Source organism: Pogoniulus pusillus, chromosome 28, assembly GCF_015220805.1.
Source record: "Pogoniulus pusillus isolate bPogPus1 chromosome 28, bPogPus1.pri, whole genome shotgun sequence".
NCBI lineage: Eukaryota > Metazoa > Chordata > Aves > Piciformes > Lybiidae > Pogoniulus > Pogoniulus pusillus.
Genome location: NC_087291.1, coordinates 13,079,073 through 13,099,721, shown reverse-complemented (window position 1 = coordinate 13,099,721; position 20,649 = coordinate 13,079,073). Strand labels below are relative to the sequence as shown.

General features: G+C 39.0%; 1 protein-coding gene across 12 annotated transcripts in view; it reads right to left on the bottom strand.

Moving 5' to 3' along the window:
* The window catches only part of DGKB (diacylglycerol kinase beta), a 477,946-nt gene that overhangs the window by 190,967 nt on the left and 266,330 nt on the right, over nt 1–20,649 (bottom strand). For all 12 annotated transcript variants that reach the window (XM_064167184.1, XM_064167194.1, XM_064167193.1 and 9 more), the window contains 3 exons: nt 15,873–15,958; nt 12,888–12,977; nt 9,550–9,710 (listed from right to left, as the gene is read on the bottom strand). In XM_064167184.1, coding sequence (XP_064023254.1) covers nt 9,550–9,710; nt 12,888–12,977; nt 15,873–15,958 — 337 coding nt within the window. The remainder of the gene's footprint in view (nt 1–9,549; nt 9,711–12,887; nt 12,978–15,872; nt 15,959–20,649) is intronic.

Genomic DNA, 20,649 nt, shown 5'->3' with positions numbered 1-20,649 from the left:
GGCAAAAACTTCTCCTAACATCCAGCCTATACTTCCCCCAGCACCACTTCAGACTTGTGTCCCCTTGTTCTACTGCTGGTTGCCTGGGAGAAGAGACCAACCCCCACCTGTCTACATCCTCCCTTCAGGTAGTTGTCATTGCAGACAAGCAGAAATACAAAATCAAAATGAGGACTAACATTTCAATTTCATTTGAATAGGAATTCTCCCCAGTCTGTGTGCAGAAAACCCACTTTGTGTTTTCCTGATATGCTTGACATTTAAGAACAACTAATAATAATAGCATTAACAAGATGAACATACATCACAATTACACTATGATAACATGAGTGAAATGCTATAATGAACTCAATCATTACTTAGCATGTTACAAATGTAGTATTATGAAAATAATAACTTACATATATAATGAATAATATTGTACTAGGACTAATACAGTTCTAAGTTAATTACACACTGCGTAGCTGATTCAGTTGCATTTAGCTAAGAAGCTGTTCTGAGCTCACTGCAGATTAATTATGTCTTTAGGCATATACTCTCAATTTATAACTGTCGCTTGTGACAGTAGCTGTTGCCTAGGCTGCTTTGCAGACCCTTTATGAAAACAAATGCAATGACTTCCCCATCAAAACAACAACATAAAGCCCCACAGAAAACTCCCTCAAAACACAAGACTCAAAATCACTACTAGCTAAGGTAAACAAAAGAGCAGAGAACCACAGGTTTCATTTTACCATGCTTCTGCTCACAAATTATCCTTTATAATGAAATATCTGCTTAGTGAAGTTGTTTTGCTTCATTGCATTCTCAAGCATGATATTTTAACATACATCATCACAATTCTCTCAATGGCTCTGTTTTCAAAATCCCTTATAAAAAAGTGGACTTAGGGAACTGTCAAACTCTCCCAATGTTTCTTTTTCAAGTTTTTACTGAGTATAAGGGACTAGTTTCTTTCTAGTCTTTGATTTCACATTAGAAGAATACTTTTGCATGACAGGAACGGGCAATAAGTGATAGCAAGTGCATGAGCTACTCATAAATCTAAAACAATGGAGTCTTCCTTTATTCAAGGTATTCAGCATTGTTCCTACCTCATCATCAAAAGTTAAATGAGAGTCTCAGATACCTAAAATGCCAATAAAGTACCTGGGATCCCAAGGAAAATACCTATGGACAGCTAGGAAAACAGAAAAGGTAGAAGGTAGGTCAAAGTTAGACACACTGTACTCCTATGTGACTGTTAAAATGTTGGAGCAGCAATGAAATGCTAAAGTAAATCTCTTAATCATCCTCACTTCCCGAGATTCTCTTTTAAGACTGGTGCACCTCAGTCTTTGGAAGGAAATAGATCTAATGTGACTGGTGTGTTCCCCCATTAACACGGGGAGGCCCAGGCCAAACCAGTCTTTTAGGTCATTTTAGGACAAGCACGTGCCAGGAGAGTTCATAGCAGGGGAACAGATTACATCCAGTTTGAATTAAGATTCCCAAACTGCATGTTTTGTAGACAGAAGGGCCTCAGCATCAATTGCTACACTCCTACTGAGTCAAATTACTTGCTAATTTAAATATAGCCCACAGAACTGCATTCTCACTGAACCTGACAAAAACCTACAGTGAATTCAGCACAGATCTCAGTATTCTCACTGTGCTAGAAGGGAAACTGCACACACGATTCTTGATTCCTGTATACGATACACACTGATACTTTCAGGAATTTCCAGCACAGACTGGCATGCATTCACATTTTGACACTGCAATCTAAATAAACAAATAACCAAACAGGTGGAATAATCAAAATTATCTTAATTTCTTTATACTTAGATAAAATACCTCAGGAAACTATATCTTAAAGCTAGGAAACTAGTTCCCTGCATGAGTGTACCTTACAAGTTGCATGCAGCACAGTGCATCGCTCTTGCTGCAGTACCATAACACACCTTAGGTGTGGTAAATCACAGAAATGTTCAGGTTGGAAAAGGCCCTCAGGATTACCCAGTCCAACTGACAACCCTACTCTACAAGATGCACCCTAAACCATACCCCCAAGCGCCACATCCAAGTGACTTTTAAACACATCCAGGGTTGATGACTCAACCACCTCCCTGGGCAGCTCATTCTTTGTGGCCCTCCTCTGGACTCACTCCAACAGCTCAGTGTCTTTCTTATGATGAGGACACAAGAACTGGATGCAGTATTAAAGGTAGGGTCTCATAAGAACAGAGTAAAAAGGGAAGAATCACCTCTCTTAACCTGCTGGCCACACTCCACTTGATGCAGCCCAGGATAAGATTTTCCTTTTGTAAATTAAATATAGCACAATAAATTCTTTTTTCTTATAAAGAAACATGCCCCAAAATATGCCACATGATGATGGAATCACATTGTCAGTTACAGGAACAACCCTGCTAAAGACTTTGGTATTTGTGACTAAAAATTCTGATAGGCAGAGTTTCTCTTGATGTTAATGAAATGTTCTTTCAGGAGAAAAGCCAAAAATACGGCTCCTATGTAAGAATGTAAAGAGTTCTAATGAAAACCTAACTTGATAACTTAGGGTATAGTGATGAGAAAGCAAATCCATAAGAAGTTCAAATTTATGATTATGAGAATTAAGCAGCCATATTTTTCCCCACTGACAGAATTAGAGTCTCTTAGTGACTGGTTAAGGCTGAAGGATATTAAATCCTGACCATACAAATATCAATTTGATAGTGCATTTGGATAGTAACATATTAGGTGTCATAAAAGTACACTTGTCTTTGTCGTAGACCTTTACTACTTGGCAGTAATAATTTTGCAGAGAACAAACTGAGGAATTCAGAAGGAATCTGGAAAAAACTTTGGAAGGAAGGAATTTGGAGGGAAGGCAGGAAGGAAGGGAGAAAGGAATTAGCAAGGATGGAAAGGAGGGAGGGAGGGAGGGAGGGAGGGAGGGAGGGAGGGAGGGAGGGAAGGAAGGAAGGAAGGAAGGAAGGAAGGAAGGAAGGAAGGAAGGAAGGAAGGAAGGAAGGAAGGAAGGAAGGAAGGAAGGAAGGAAGGAAGGAAGGAAGGAAGGAAGGAAGGAAGGAAGGAAGGAAGGAAGGAAGGAAGGAAGGAAGGAAGGAAGGAAGGAAGGAAGGAAGGAAGGAAGGAAGGAAGGAAGGAAGGAAGGAAGGAAGGAAGGAAGGAAAAGAAGGAGAGAGGGAGGAAAAGAAGGAGAGAGGGAGGAAAAGAAGGAGAGAGGGAGGAAAAGAAGGAGAGAGGGAGGAAAAGAAGGAGAGAGGGAGGAAAAGAAGGAGGGAGGGAGGAAAAGAAGGAGAGAGGGAGGAAAAGAAGGAGAGAGGGAGAAAAGAAGGAGAGAGGGAGGAAAAGAAGGAGAGAGGGAGGAAAAGAAGGAGAGAGGGAGGAAAAGAAGGAGAGAGGGAGGAAAAGAAGGAGAGAGGGAGGGAAGGCAGGCAGACATTAATTCAGGTAGGAGGAAGGAATTCAGGATGGAAAAAAGGAATTTGGAAGGAAGAATGGAATTTGGAAGGAAGGAAGTTAGACTATTCTTTTTTTAATTAAACCTCCATACAACACTGAGTCTTTTCTCAAAGAACTCAGAGAACATTTCTAGTACATTCAGATATCTTTATTGCCTTAACTAAACACACTCAGAAAAAATATTTTTGTTGTAGATGATCCAAGTGAGAATATCACCATATTGCTATCAAATCAATTATCACATTGTAAAGACTGAATGAAAGTCTGAGGTGTTCTACTTGTCTGAGTTCTGGTTTGGCACTAAAATTCTGTATCTATTGATGCTAGAAATCATTCATAGCAGTGGAAGATTCAGACTTGCCATGTACAAGTTAATCAAATGGACAAAAACAACAGATGGAACAGGAATCTGGATATCACAGTTGTTTTCCAGGTTACTGTCTTAATTATTGTCCTAGAGTATTCCACTCCTTTTTTTCCTTCCAATATGTTCTTGTCTACGTGTTTGTACATGTTTTCAAAGTTTCAGCTGAAGGGACACTGGAAGATTCTTATTTAAGTTCTGTCTCACTTAAGTAGACAGAGAAGATGTTTTCCACATCTTAAGACCTTGTGCAAATAAAATACCTTAAGCCTAGCTGAAGCTTTAAGCCTCCTAAGGAGTTCAATTTTCTTGACAACTCTTGAACCTTTGTATGCAGAAAAGCATCAGTAGCAAAGATCTTAAGCAGGCTCAAACCTAACACACACACTCAGCTGATCTGCCTAGGTGGAGAACAAGACAAGGAATATATGCCTCTAAGGGACTCTCCTGTTAACCTAAGAGACATCACACCCCTTGCAATCTTTCTGGCCAGACCATTGGGCAACCCACCCATATGCAAACAGGGAGAATATATTTGTTTTTAACATACGTAACAGCCACACGACTGAGTTAAAGATATCAATTAGTTTAAAATTTGAACAGAATTTGGATTAAAATGAACAAAACTGAGATGGAAATCAGAGAGATACCTAATCAGTCATGCCTACAGCACATATCTAGTCAAACACAATGGTTGCTAGTATAATCATCACAGCTGCTCTCTGGAAATACCAACCATTACTGTATCATTTGGCTTACCATTACATTGAATGCTTTCACTGACACCTGAGAACTGCTTCCATTTTAGAATACTATCTACTGTTTCATTAGAGGGAAGGGCTGCACTGTGCCACACTTTTTCTCTTATTTGTCACTTCAAGTAATGCTGGCATACTGTCATGAGTACACAGGGAGCGTGCTGGAGGTTCATAGAATAGTAGAATTAACCAGGTTGGAAGACACCTCCAAGCTCATTCACTCCAACCTAGCACCCAGCCCTGTCCAATCAACCAGACCATGGCACTAAGTGCTTCAGCCAGTCTTTTTCTGAACACCTCCAAGGATGGTGACTCCACCATCTCCCTGGGCAGCCCATTCCAATGGCAACTCTCTCTGTGAAGAACTTCCTCCTAAGATCCAGCCAATACCTCCCCCCAGGGTTTTGGGGGGTTGGGTGTGGTTTTTTTTTGGGGGGGAGGGTGTTTTATTTTTGTTTTGCTTATTCAGTTCAGTGCTTGAACTTAAGAAGGGTTATTACTAAATGTTGTGAACATATATTTCTATGTTGATAACATGCCACAAACTTGTTTAGTGAAGGGTTTGAGGTTTTTGGTGTGCTTTTTTGTGGTTGTTTTTTTTTTTTTAGTTTGGCTTTTCTTAATACAGACATTGAAAATAGCTAGGATTAAATAAACTAGATGTACAGGGTTATTACAGTGCACAAGCTTATTTGAAGTTACTCCCACAGGAACACAGATCACAGGCTCACAAAATGTTAGGGGTTGGAAGGGACCTCTATAGATCATTGAGTCCAACTCCCCTGTCAGAGTGGGATCACAGAATTTAGCACAGGTTGCACATGAATGCATCGAGACAGGTCTTGAAAGACTTCAGAGAAGGAGATTCCACAACCTCTCTGGCAACCTATTCCAATGCTCCGTGACCCATACAGTAAAGAAGCTCCTCCTCATGTTGAGGTGCAACTTCCTGTGCTGTAGTGTATATTCATTACCTCTTGTCCTATCACAGGGTTCAACTGAGAAGAGCCTGTGCCCTCCCTCCTGACCCCCAGCTCTCACATATTTTTAAACATGGATTATATGCCCTCTAAGTCTTCACCAGACCAAAAAGCCCCAGATCCCTCAGCCTCTCCTCACAGGGCAGTGCGCCAACCCTTTCATCATCTCCATAGCTCTCCACATGCACACATCAGTTCACCAGTAATGGTAATCACTGCAATGCCTGAAGTAAGTTAAATTGTTATTATCCATGGGGAAAAGGCTAACCAGGACAAAAGTTCTATGCACAAGCTGGCACACTCTGTCTACACACAGAGCAGAGAGAGTTGTAAACTCTGCTAGTCAGAACTTCAGCAAGCTGGCTGAATGATGTGACATGACTGAAACTCCATTACTGCAGCAAGCACAGAAAGGCATTGCAAGGCCACTGTCTAGAATACAGGCTGTGAAGTCTGTCATTGATGATGCCTGTGATAATATCATCCCAGTGCATGAATGGATGACTATTGAAGCAGGTTCTGCAGATTACAAGGAAAAGAACTTATTTTCTCCAAAATACTTCAGTAATTGTACTTGTCTCTTTCTGACACTTGGCCTGATGTTTTCTACCTCTATCATGTCTGCTTATCTGTCCTCTTATCAGTTCTGTTAACTGCTTGAGAGAGTCCAGTGCAGAGCCACAAAGATGATTAGGGGAGTGGAACATCTTCCTTACAAGGAGAGATTGAGGGAGTGGAGGCTCTTTAGCTTGGAGAGAAGGAGATTGAGGGGTGACCTTATTCATGTTTATAATGCCAAGAGAATGGATTCAGGCTCTGCTCAGTGATGTCCAATGTCAGAACAAGAGGGACAAGGCTGGAATTTGAGGCATACGAAGTTTCATGTAAACATGAGGAGGAATTTTTTCACTGTGAGAGTGATAGAACACAGGAACAGGCTGCCCAGGGAGGTTGTGGAGTCTCTCTAGCGATATTCAAAACCCACCTGGATGTGTTCCTGTGTGATCTGGTCTAGGTGATCCTGCTCTGGCAGGGGGGTTGGACTGGATGAACTTTCAAGGTCCCTTCCAGCCCCTGACATTCTGTGATTCTGTTTACCAAGATCACTGAACCTGTGACTCTGCAAGCTAAGCTTCAACTCACAGATGGCATTACTACACTCTCAAGGAGAGGGGGTTTTGTTTGTTTTTCTGAGGAAGGTGTTTTAGTTTTTTAAAACAAAAATGACTTTACTAATTTAATACACATTCTTCTTGGACATTTAGCTTGTTTCAGTGACTCTGGTATTATTGGGAAGCAGATGGAGTTTCTCTCCTGGTTTCCTGCCATCTTGACAGAATGATGGATGCGAGCACTTGAAAAATCTTTATCTTATCCTGCATTGCTCTTAGATATTTTCTAGCTCCTGCTTTGAAACTGACACACAGCTTGGATTATGCCTTTCATGGTTCTTCCATGCTTTGTGCTTCCATTAGGTTGAACACTCCACATACTTATTCAGCTACTACATCTCACTTTGTTTCTCACTTTTCCCCCTTTGCTTATATAGAACATAGTACATGTATTTATCTACATATCAGAGCTCTAAGACTGCTGTAGCCTTTTTTGGCTTGAACATACTAATCAGATTTGCACATACACATGCTACTGTCAAACATTCCCCTTCAACTTTGTGGATCATTTTCCCTACCAGTGGGTAAACTGCCTTCTGCTTGCTGCCTATGATAAGCTAACCAGATCTGTAGATGAGAAGAGAGCACTGAATGTCATGCTCAGCTTCAGCAAGGTTTTGTATGCTGTCTACCACAGCATTCTTGTACCCAAGTTGGTCTGCTTAGGTCCCTTCCAACCCCTAACATCCTGTGATCCATCCTTTTGCTTTCTCTTAGCATAGCATTAGAAGCAGCAGTAGTATTTTCTTTGCTATAGTGTTAACTCCAAGTATATTCTTGGGTATAGAAGCTATGGATTGGTGTGCAGAACAGTGGTACATGGCTATGTTAGGCACCACATGCTGGCAGCAAATTTTGGTTTCCTTATGTAGCAACCAAGTTTGAGTACTTTGTCTATTTACAGAGACAAACATCTTCACTGTCTTTTCAAGAGTTATGAAGAACACTACCTAATATATGAATTACACAATTTTAGGATGTCTAAAATCTAATTTCTGAGTTTCTTCATTAGCTTTGTCTTATTTACACCAACAAAACCGAGAAGCAGCTATATACACGACAATTTTGGCAGATCTTCCTCCTTCAAAAATATGATTTTACTATCTTATACATTTTTCTCAACACAATATATTCCTAGGATAATTTTCTGGTGCTCACATTTCTATTATATGAAGACTCTTAAGTTTACTGTTATTAAATTAATAAATTAATGAAAAATGTTCTGCTCGTCCATGGAGGCTGATGTACAGGGCAGAACTTGCTGGTTTCCTGAAGTACTCCTTAACAGTATCATGATCCTGCCACTGTATAATTTCAGTTCAACTCTTTCCTTTTTAAGTGCAATTCTGTTTTCTTCCTTTGAAAAATGCTAACAGATTCTTTGCAGCCTAGCACACTCACAGATGTCCCAGTACCTACCTGGCATTCAATATCCTGTTTCTGTGTTCTGTCTTCACATGTGCAGTACTCTACATTTTATAAACCACTTTAATTGCACAGTACAGGTGTAAAATCTCATCCCTCCCTCCTTAGTACACCACAGTTTTTTTTCTTTCTTCATCTGTGAGCTTTAGCTTCAATATCACCTTTGATAAACACACTGAATGTCCCCCTGAGCCAGGTACTTGCTGTTATCTTGGTATCTTTTACGGTAACCAAAGATTATCCTTTGCAATTTCTCCCATATTTATGAACTTAATTTTGGTGCACCTACCTTGCATTTATGTATTTTTGTATACTGATTTCTGCTATTTCTGTTACACCCAGAATTGTTCTCTGCACTTGTTTTGAATCACAGAGACTAAAATCCAAACTATATAAGGGAAAAAACCCTCAAAACCAATTTCTTACTAATTAACTCAACCTTTAGGAGACCTGATAGTTTTTTTTCAGCATTTGGAACTATGTAGCACAGTAAGCAAAAGAGTTTTTTTTTCAGGAATAGATTTAAGGAATATATTTTCTCTACAAGCTGCTGATGGGCTCTATATAAACATTAGACAATTATCATTCATATGTAAAAAATTCATCAACTGTTTAAAATTGAGGCAAAACCTAGTCTGGTGCCATGTTCTGGTTTCATGCTAAAGCACAGTGGCCACATAAAATAAGCACATATCCTTGATTTCTTTGGATTTACAATGTTGCATGTAGCACTTCCCATTAAAACCTTTTCCTGTATCATTCTGAAATACCAGATTGCAGAATTAGCTATTTTGTAAAAGTGGGTAATGGGAAACCATAGAGAAGCTCAAGTTGGAATGCAATTTCCAGGACCTAAAGAGCTTCATAATCTTCTTTTCTTCATAATTCATTCTAACTGTGAATATCTTCGTAAGATAGAACCAGGAAGATATTTGTGAAGTTTTTTAACATTATTTTTTTAGTTTATTATTTAGAACAGCATTGAAAACATAAAGAATGTCACTAACCCTTTTTAAACAGTTTAGAATATGGGTATGCTAATGGGAAAGGTTACTTAGATTACTAAGTGATTAGTTTTCTTTCATAGTTTCTAAGGACCTTCAAAATGACAATATAAATTTAGTGCCATGACTGCTCATGAACTATTAGGAACACCACAAATATCTTCCTTATAGATGGGAAGGTAGGAGGTCCTGAAAAATAATTCTGGTTTAATGTGTGGAAGTAAATTTATGCAAATTGCTGTCAGTCATCTGTGCATTCATTTCACCAGCAAAATAACATTATAAGTGATCTGTAGCCAACAATTCCTCACTTGCAGACATGCAATGCACATATTTATTCAAAACAGAAAATCACTTAAGGATAAGCATAAGTCTTACCACACCAATAGAAAAGTAGTTATTGATGATGTTGTAAGGCACTGGGTCTCCTTTCTCATCTTTATCGTTGGGTATTACTTCAAATTTCCACCTGTCCAGCAAAATCTCTGAGCTGTTCTCAATGTCTTTTAAGATCTTTATCAGATTCTCACCTTCATAACCTAGCAAAACATGAAAACAGTTATTTAATCAAGCATAATAAAATTTCATTCCATTTTCTTTCTATATGTCTAAATGAGTGGTTGCATGAGGATCTAAGCAACCTGATCTACTTGAAGATGTCCCTACTTGTTGCAGGGGAAGGTAGACTAGATGACCTTAAAAGCTACCTTTCTCACAATTCAGAGATGAAAGCCCTGAAAAGTACAATTGTGTACTGAAGCATTGAAAACTTTCCAGCATGTGTCATTAAAAGGAGTAAAAAATGCAAAGCTGATTTCTGCATTCAGCTAATTTAATGTCTACAGATTTCATCTGGTATCAGATTGGTATTGGAAAAAATAACTGCATCTTAAAAACTGTCAACCCTATGAATTTTTCAGACCATTACAATAGTTATTAAAACCCCTAGAATTATATTTTGCTAAATTTTATTGCTATGAAATTAATCTTAGCATTTAAATTCATTTGATTTCAAAATGTATGATAAAAGGTCATGCATTAGAGGTCTGTATGCTTAATGTCCAACAAGAGATTGAAAAGTTAAAAGATGCCTACTATTTTTTTTGTTCATTGTTTCAATGTGGTTTAGCATAACAAATCCAAAATTTGAAATCCATAACTGATGACTTATCAGCAGAACTAACATTTTCCTTCTTTCAACAACGTATTTATGAAGCTCATCATACTCTGTAAAGATCTTACTTTTACTTGCCAAGAAGCACTCATGCATCTTTAGGTAATTAACTACTAGTAGCTGTTCACTACACTGCATACTAAACAGTAAAAAACTTGTTTAGGCATTTCTGAGTATACACAACCTCAAGTACACCTGTGCACACACAAATGGTGTAGGGATTTTGCTAAGTGACATTACCAGCTCTGAATGCTATTCAAACTAAATGTGATAGATACTTGTGCTAGTTAAACACAGCCTCTTCCCTACACCACAGAAGTGAGGGAAAAGTAACAGACGAAAACACTCTGGGTTGAGATAAAGAGTTGATATACAAGTTTACTGAATAAGTGAGATAACAGTAATACCATGCACAAATACATTACCCTATTCACAGAACAAGCACAGTAGAAAGCAGCAGTAAGCAGATGCAAGTGAGCTAAAAACTCTCACCCATCTCTCTCTGTACTGCTGCCATGTCAGCAGAAGACAGTCAACATACAAAACCCCAGAAACCAAAAACAGCAATTGGAACAGGAAATCTCTCATGTTACAATCTGAACTTCACACCCCGTAATACCTTGTCCCAGTCAGCACTTTCATTTTGAAGCTGGTATGAGGCAGGATGGGTTTGAATAACAGCAGCAAACATTGAACTTAACCCACGACAACACTGAAGATCTGAGCACTCATTCCTTCCTCACATCAGAAACAAATTCTCACACACAAGCAATACGTACTTCCCGAGTCATTAGTTTTAGCAAACAAAGCTATCCAAAGCCTCCCTGCTCAAAAGCCATTGCCAACGCACTTCTTCTTCAGTTGTATAGTAGGTTTTTTGCTAGTTGCTGCCAACCACCACTTAGCAGCAGCATGCACAACACCATTTGTCTGCATCCTTCAGATCACACATCTGCAGTTCAGTTTCTGTAAGCCCTGTCTCCACTCCCATCTACACAAGTTCCAGAAAATCCCTGTTACTGCACTGTTTACCACTAAGTAACAAGGCAAAGAATGATGAAAGGCAGAATATATTCATACTGTATTTTCCTACTTCAGCTCAGATGGAATCATGTAAAAGAGTAAGTAGGTAAATAAAAGTGAGTGGAAGGACTGATCTTGACTAATGTGATTGAATAGATGACCCTGCTTAGAACAGGATTTTGGATTAACAACTTGCTATGAATCCTTCCCCTTTCCAACCTGATTCACACTATGAAATGTTTACATAGTGAAGAAGGGCTGATTTCATTAGGTTTTGGTTGGTGTGTTTAGGGTTGTGTGTTGTGTCCCCTCCTCCAACAGTATGCAAATAAACAATCACCAGTTATGATGGAAAATAAAGGTTCTGAAATGATTTGATAAAAAACATCATGTTTGTAAAGTTCTACAGCATGGAAACTACTGAGAATTTGCAAAAGACTACCTGATGACATAGCAGACATCTAGAAAGAAAACTTGCTATCACAGAATGTTAGGGACTGGAAGGGGCCTCAAAAGATCATCAAGTTCAGCCCCCTTGCCAGAGGAGGATCACCTTCATTAGGTCATATAGGAAAGCATCCAGGCAGGTTTTGAATGTCTCCAAAGAAAGAGACTCCACAATCGATGTCAGCAGCCTGTTCCAGTGTTCTCTCACCCTCACGGTGAACATTTGCTATCATGAGACAGAAGAAGGAAGAGATACCTACAAAGGCTGACAAGTTCCGAATACACAACACATTGGCTGAAACTACCAAGATCTGGCTGTAAGCCCACAAATTGACAAGCTTTCATTCAGAGACTGAGACTTGCCTGAGACTTTCTTTTTTTGTCTCCTTCAAGTTATCCTGTAATGCAAATCTTGAATGGAAACAAGTTATTGGAGGAGCTAATAGGAAGGCTCCACACATGCAGGAAAGTATGCAAAGGCCATTAAAGGTTTGACATTACATATATTCTCCTTTCATCATTCTTTGCCTTCTCATTTTCTGAAAAATGACACCACAGGACTTACTGTCTGGAATTTTCTGCAGGATAAGAAAAGGGGAGTGGATCAAGGAATGAGTCTGAAGCTGAGAAACATTTAGCACTTAATATTTCTGACCATTAAAAAATGAAACCACTCCCAACCCATTATTAGCTGTTTTCAGTAACCCTTTCAGAACAGTCTCAATTAACACCCATTTAAGAATACTCCCTTTATATGGTAATGATCCAAGTAACTGCAATAAAGATGGTAAAAAGCCAACCAAATACTTATATACAACTCTCATTGAACCTTGGAGCCTTTTTGGTGTCAGCAGAAGCTACAAAAAAGGGATGAAGACTGATTATGACTCTTAATATCTATAAATCACTCATATAAAACATTTACTGACAGCTAATCTCCAAAAAAGGAAAGGTAATAATGGCTCTTTATATAGACTATAAAAAAGAAAACCACATGTTGAGAGTAAATTTGATGCAAAAACTACTCTTTTCCCTTTAATTGCATAATGAATTGTATTTGAATGTTGTTTACCTCCTCCCCATCTCAGACACCTTGCTAAATCATTGCCAGTCCCAAGAGGCAGGATAGCAACTGGAGGATGCTTAATCAAGTTTGCTTTCTCTGTGAATAAAGAAGGAGAAAACACAACCAATGAATAAAAAAGTCTGATTGTTTGGTACTGAGACAGTAACTGTGTTAGGTTTTATTTCAGTGCAAGACAGTGATATGCATTTTGTATATGAGATTATGCTGCCTGTTTAGCAACAAGCATTTCACCAAGCCACTCCATTATGCAGAGCCTTCTCGAGTCAATATTCAATTCTTAATCCTAATTTACTCAATAGTTATCACAAAGACTTTTGTAACCCATAGATGTGATAAACATTCCCAAACAGTTACACCAAAGATCTTTTCGAGGCTGAACAAGTTGTGTTCACTGTAGCTTTCAGCTCTGCAAGTCCCAGCTATAAATGCCAAAGAGTAATAGTTAAAAGCACGAATAAGGAGATGAATCTTAAACCAAATTCACATTTAACTGCATATTCACTTAGCTTTGTGTCTGCACCATTACCAAGAATGCCTTGGGACCAAAATGAGTGGTTAGCCCATCAAGAAATAAAGCTTCTATTTGAAATGAGCATTGGTCTATCTGATGAAGTATCTAAGTCAGTATTTTGTATTTAATAAATAATGCTTTGAAACATCTGAATTTAGTGTCTTTACCAGTACTTTTCTAGCATTTCAAGGCAAAATCTCTCTGTTCAAAATCCAATGGGAAAACTCTTGCCAACTAACACAGCTTCCCTGCAAGCTGGAAGTGGGGCATGTGTCCCCCAGGTATAATATTTCAAATACATTATTTGTCCAAATTCCCCATTTAATTGGGATGGATGTGGCAAGGGACATCTTATTATTTATCAATTTTACACATCAACACTTTAGGAAGATTTAACGTTCACAATCTCAGTGTCAAAGCATTTAAGAGAACAAAAAAACCCCAAACATTAAAAAGTCTCAAACTGAGGGGAAAATAAGTTTTTGTTTAGTTTTTGATTGTTGAGTGTTTGAGGATTTTGGTTTTTTTTTTCTTTCTTTTTTTTTTTTTCCTTTTCCTTTTGCTTTGCTCTCAGCTAAGGTAATTTGTATACCAGGAGATCAATAAAGAAAAGCTCAAACTACTAAAGTGTTTCATGAAATGGATGATTTCTTAAACCTTGTATACCAAAGGGCCTTTGTTTGCTAAAACGCAGCATTAAACAACTCTATTTGCTGTGCCTATCAAGCAACCAGATCCTGGATCCCCTAAATAATTTCTTAGTTGTGTACTCAGAAAAAAAGAATTGTTGCAGAAGACAAAGCAGCTTTTTTCTCCTTCCTTCTTTTCAAACAATGCCATTGAAAGAAAATGTAACTGCATGACATTTTAGACCCCATGAAGTGAGTTCTAAAGTGATGACACAACTAACAGCTGCAAAATTTCACCTCTTCAAGTTTGGGCAATACATTAGATATTTATGTACACTGGTTTAAAACTTTCACAGAATTGCCAGGGTTGGAAGAGACCTCAAGGATCACCTAGTTCCAACCACCCTGCCATGGGCATAGACACCTTCCACTAGATCAGGCTGCTCTTTGAAAGCTATTTAAAAGTTACAAATAATAGCTTGCATTTGGAAAAAAAAACCCAGTTATAGCTTTATTTGTTTTGTTTTAAATCAAGACCAGAAACAGCCTTTTGCTATCATCCATTCCTTCATGATTCCATTTCTACTTTTCACTGAACTTCATAATGTTTTCTGGTCCTCACCTCCCACAAACACACACTTCCAGACATTCTTCATCTAACTTTTCAGCTGACCTCTTTTCATTTTCTTAATTTCCATTGTCATGCATTCCTCTTTTTTTTTTCCTGCAGCCCCACTAATGCCAAATAAAGAATCAAATGACATGGAAGACATTCTCCCTAATAGGCCTTGAGAAGTTGAAGTTTATAATACCTTGACTCCTGGGTGTGCTGGTTTGAGGCTAATTGGAACATTTTAATGAGAGAAATTAGATCATTGGCTGTGAAAAGAAAATAATAGTGACGCCTGTATCACTCATAGGTTCTGCTGAGAGGTATAAAACCAAAAAACCAAGTCAGGCAGTCTCTGGCTGCTGCTGCTGCATTAACTATCTCTGCCTGAAGCTGTGTAACCCAAACTAATCATTCTTCTTTCTAACTCCTTATCTGGCAATCTCACCCCCGCATATAAACCTTCTGAAAATAAGGAAGGTGTAGGAAGGAGGAGGGGAGTTGGCTCAGAGCCCTCCTGGGTGGTTTCAGCAGTTTGGGAGAGGTTTTGTATTTCTGTATTACATTTAACTTGTGTATAATTGTAAATAGTTGTAAATATCTGTATATATTGTGCATATATGCTTGTATATTTGTGCTATGCTGTAAATATAGCTTCGTTCCTTCACTCCCAGCCAGCTGAGTTAGTCTGCTGAATCTCGTAGGGGGAGGGAAAGTCCCAAACTACCACACTGAGCCTTCTTAGTGATTGGTATCAAGGACTTGGTGGCCAACTGACTGAAAGAACTCCAAAACCAAATGTCTGTTATTCCATAACAGAGAGAATGGACTAATACACGACAGACAAAAATTTGGCAAGTAAAAAAACCTAAATGAGCAAAGGTAAATGTTCTTAAAAGAACTTCCATTTAGTTTAGGGCACAGGCTGTGAACTGAAATTAAACCAGAATGACTCAAATTTCTGACTTTCTGGGAATCCAGAGGACTACAAACACTAAACATATCTAGGGATATTTAACATCCTTTGCAATTTCAATATTCTTCAAAGTAAATATGTCCCAAATGACTAAATTTCCAAGATTTAAATGAACAAGCTCTTAATTTAAGTAGCTGTAGGAACAAGCTCTTATTTTAAACAGCTGTCTCCATTCTTTGGTAGACAGAAAGTAGTAAAATGAAAAATGTGAGACCAAGAAAATGATGCAAACACTCTTGATTACCTATGCAATCCAAAATCCAGCCTACTGTTCCATCTCCACCACATGCTAGTACTCTGAACTCAGCAACATCTCGGAAAAAGTTTAACCTAGAAACAGCAAACAAAGAGATCTTCTTAATTATCACAAATGTATTGTGCATTATGCAAACAGTTTATGATTTAAGACATTTAATAGCAAACAGCAGGTGAACACTTGAAAGGACCAGTTCTGCTCATGCATTCTCACTTCTGCTCATGCATTCATCTTTTAGACAAAAAAAATGAATGTGGTATTATTTGAAAACTTTAATATGAAATGTCAATTCAAGAGTTCTTATGGTACCCTAATACTAGAAACAGCCTCCACTTGATGATTAATCCAAATCTTTGCCACACTTCAAATCTTGTTTGAAACTATCACCAGAAAACATTATCTGTTTACCTAGGTGCAAACAGATATTTAATCCCTCAAGATAGAAAAATCTAAGGTGGCTAAATTATTAGCCACAACACTTCCTTGTGAGGTGCTATAAAAGCATATGAAAAGTGCATATTTCTGGCAGTACAACAATACATAATAGCTGAGTATATTGTGGTTGATAAGAATGACTTTGAACCATGGTTTAATACAATATGAATAAGCATCAGACTGAATGCACCCATTCCATCCTCCCACAAATCATATTTTCACACTGAAATATTTCCAGTATTTGCCTGGCTATTTCTGCTTCCATATTCACTGAGTGCTGGACAGTACTATCATCTTATTATCCACTTCATTCAACATGAGTGTTCCATACTGTTGAAAAGTGAGGATACATTAAAACAATTTTAAGTTGCACTATTTTAAATTCAAAAGCATCTTTTCAGGAGAGTTTCTGATACATAGGAATTTTAATCCTTATACATCAACTGTAAATAGAATCATAGAATTGTCAAGCATCATCTAGTTCCAACCCCCCTGCCATGGGCAGGGACACCTCACACTAAATTAGGTTGCTCAAAGCCCCATCCAGCCTGGCCTTAGAAACTTCCAGGGATAAGGCTTCCATCACCTCCAGAGGCAACCTGTTTCAGTGTCTCACCACCCTCATGCTGTAGAACTTCTTCCTAACATCCAATTTGAATCTACCCACTTCTAGTCTTGCTCCATTCCCCCCCAGTCCTATCATTACCTGACATCCTAAGAAGTCCCTCAGCAGCTTTCCCGCAGCCCCCCTTCAGATACTGAAGGCCACAATACACTCTATTAAATTTAAATAAATGCACACCAGAACTTGCAAGTGTTTAATTCAAGCTGTTCTTCATATCATACTTCAGTGTTGCACAGAGAATGGTATATCTGACCCTAGAATTCTGTTTAAATACTTTTAATCCTCATAAAATCAAGAACACACAAAAAACTTCAGAGAAACAAAAGAAAACCATCACGGGAGAAGGAAATGACAAGCAAAATGCTCCAAAAATGTTATTTAAGATGTAGAAGATCACAGATCAATTTCTTCTATTAGTTTTAGACCAGAAATTCAAGGTAGCAAAGATACATAGATTCACAGAATCACTGAGGCTGGAAAAGACCTCAGAGATGAGGTCCAGCCTACAACCTGAAACCATGACATCAGCTAAACCATGCCACATCCAATCTTTGCTTAAAGACCTCCAGGGATGGTGACTCCATCATCTCCTTGGGCAGTCCATTCCAGTGCCTCATCAGCCTTTCTGTGAGGAAGTGCTTCCTAATATCCAACCTAAACCTTCCCTGGCACAGCTTCAGATCATGCCCTTTTGTCCTGTCACTGGTTACCTGGGAGAAGAGCCCGATCCCCATCTCACTTCAATAGAATTAAGACCATAACATTCTTGTCCCACTCCCTCTAATTTTCTCTGCTCAGAAAAGCCCTGAGACAATTTCAGGTGTCAAGTAGAACGTCAGAAGGATGCTTACCCACTCTGTATTAAACTCTCCTTTGCCCTTCTCACCTCTTAGGTCCTACTTCACACGTCTGCAGGACAAGCACTACAGGATGTCTTCCAATTCAAAATGTCATGTGTCAGATTTGACTGGGAACACATCTTCTAATAAGCATATGTGCTGAAAAACCCTCTGCTGGAAGTCACCTCCTACCACTGTAAGAACAGGCACTGAGATATGCCTTGGTCCACAGGTGTGTATCTCTGTTACTCCACAAGACCTGGCAAAGGGACAAATGCCTCCCACCACCAGCATTCCCACTTCATTGAGTCTGCATAAAAGTCAGCAGATTTAATTATACTGCTTCCAGTACTGAGGGTATTTCAGCTTAATTTAAAATCAAACTGTAATCAGAGGGGTTGGCAGGGGTATTAACTTCTATAAATTTTAAAGTATTTCTAGCACATGTAACAGATATGAAAAATTAAGTCTAGGAAAAGCAAACAATAACAAAAAAACAACCGCCCCCCAAAAAACCAAACAAAAATCACCAAAACAAAAAACAAACCACAAAAAACCCCACACAAAATAAAATCCAAAACAAAACAACTGAAAACACCCCCCCCCAAAACTAAACTAAACAGCAAAACCAAGCCAAGATCAAAGGTACAGAGTTGATCCTAGCATTATTCCAGATAGGCAGAACATAGACTTAAACCTAATTTTCCTTCTTTTAAATAAGTGATACTGGAACGTGTTCAGAGAAGGGCCATGAAGCTGGTGAGAGGCCTGGAACACAAGCTCTATGAGGAGAGGCTGAGGGAGCCTCTCAAGTTGTGCCAGGGAAGGTCTAAGTTAGATGTTAGGAGGAAGTTCTTGCCAGAGGTAGTGATTGGTATTGGAATGAGCTGCCCAGGGAGGTGGTGGAGTCACCATCCCTGGAGGTGTTCAAGAAAAGCCTGGATGAGGCACTTAGTGCCATGGTCTGGTTGACTGGACAGGGCTGGGTGCTAGGTTGGAGTGGATGAGCTTGGAGATCTCTTCCAATCTGGTTGATTCTCTGATTCTATAATATGGTTGTCACACATCCATTCTGTTTTGACTTCATATTTAATCTTCACTGAAAAAGTGCAACGTTGGGGATAAAGTTGATACACATTGTCAAAAAATTAGCAAAAAGCTTCATTCATCTTTTCCCTGGAGCACTTTTGTATCCATATCCAAATAATTTCATAATATGGCATTAAATTCCCAAGACTTTTCCTTTTGATGAATGTAAATATAAAAATGTTATATGCATTATATAAACACATATTATATACAGTCTAACAGTTTGTGCATTGGATATTTGCATATATAAACAGAATGTGTGTAAAGGTACCGTGAACAAATATAAATATTTATAAAATGAAGTTAATTTATAAAATTAAATATAGTTATATCATTAACTATGTAAATAAATCTCATTCGTTGAATTAAAATGTGCAGCCTACGTTAGGAAATGAGAAGGAAAGGTGGTTTATTGTTTATAAGGGGTTATTCAAAGGAAGTATTACTGTAATTGTAAAAAAGAAAATCAGTTGACAGATTTCTTAGTAAAGCCTGGGGTAAAGAGTAAGTATTGCTTATATTATTATTAGAATCATAGAATCATAGAATCAACCACGTGGGAAGAGACCTCCAAGATCATCCAGTCCAACCTAGCACCCAGCCCTATCCAATCAACTAGACCATGGCACTAAGTGCCCCATCCAGTCTTTTCTTGAAGACCCCCAGGGATGGTGCCTCCACCACCTCCCTGGGCAGCCCATTCCAATGGGAAATCACTCTCTCTGTGAAGAACTTCTTCCTAATATCCAGCCTATACCTACCCCAGCACAACTTCAGACTGTGTCCCCTTGTTCTATTGCTGGTTGCCTGGGAGAAGAGGCCACCCCCCACCTGGCTACAATGCCCCTTCAGGTAGTTGTAGACAGTAATAAGATCACCCCTGAGCCTCCTCTTCTCCAGGCTAAACAGGCCCAGCTCCCTCAACCTCTCCTCATAGGATTTGTGCTCCAGGCCCCTCACCAGCTTTGTTACCCTTCTCTGGACATGTTCCAGCACCTCAACATCCTTCTTGAATTGAGGGGCCCAGAACTGGACACAGCAGTCATTATTATTGCTTTAGCCAATTACTGTTTTAATAGCATCTGTTATCTCTTGTCCACAAAACCTTTTTATGTTTATGCTGGGGGAAAACTTAGCAAAAGTGGTTTGGAATAGAAATAAAGGGGAAAAGGAAGCCATCATAAAGACTCTGTGCACTGCCAGGCTAAGGTAAAGGATCAGAAAAGAAAACAGAGTTCTATTTTCTTGAATGGATTTTAAAAACTGTCTAAGAATTCTAGGTGTATCTATAATAAACATCAACTAACTTGCAGCAGGTCTCAATCCCAAAGGTTGTCTCTCTGCTTAAAAAAAAAATCCTTGTTTAACAATTTAGGTGATTATGCTTCACACAGCACAAGATGACAAAGCCTGTAGTGAGAGGATGAGAGGCAATGGCTTCAAACAAGAGAAAAGCAGATTTAGATTGGATATTAGGAACAAGTTTTTTTTACCATGAGGGTAGTGGAACACTGGAACAGGTTGCCCAGGGAGGTGGTTGGGGCCTCATCCCTGAAAATATTCAAAGTGAGGCTCAACAGATTTCTGGGCAACCTGGCCTAGTGGAGGAAGCCCCTGCTTATTGCAGAGAGGGTTGGACTAGATGATCTGCACCACTGCAGGCTGGGAGGTGATCTGCTGGAGAGCAGTCCTGCGGAGAGGGACCTGGGAGTTGTGGTGCATAACAAGTTATCCATGGGACAGCAACGTGCTCTTGTGGCCAAGCGGGCCAATGGGA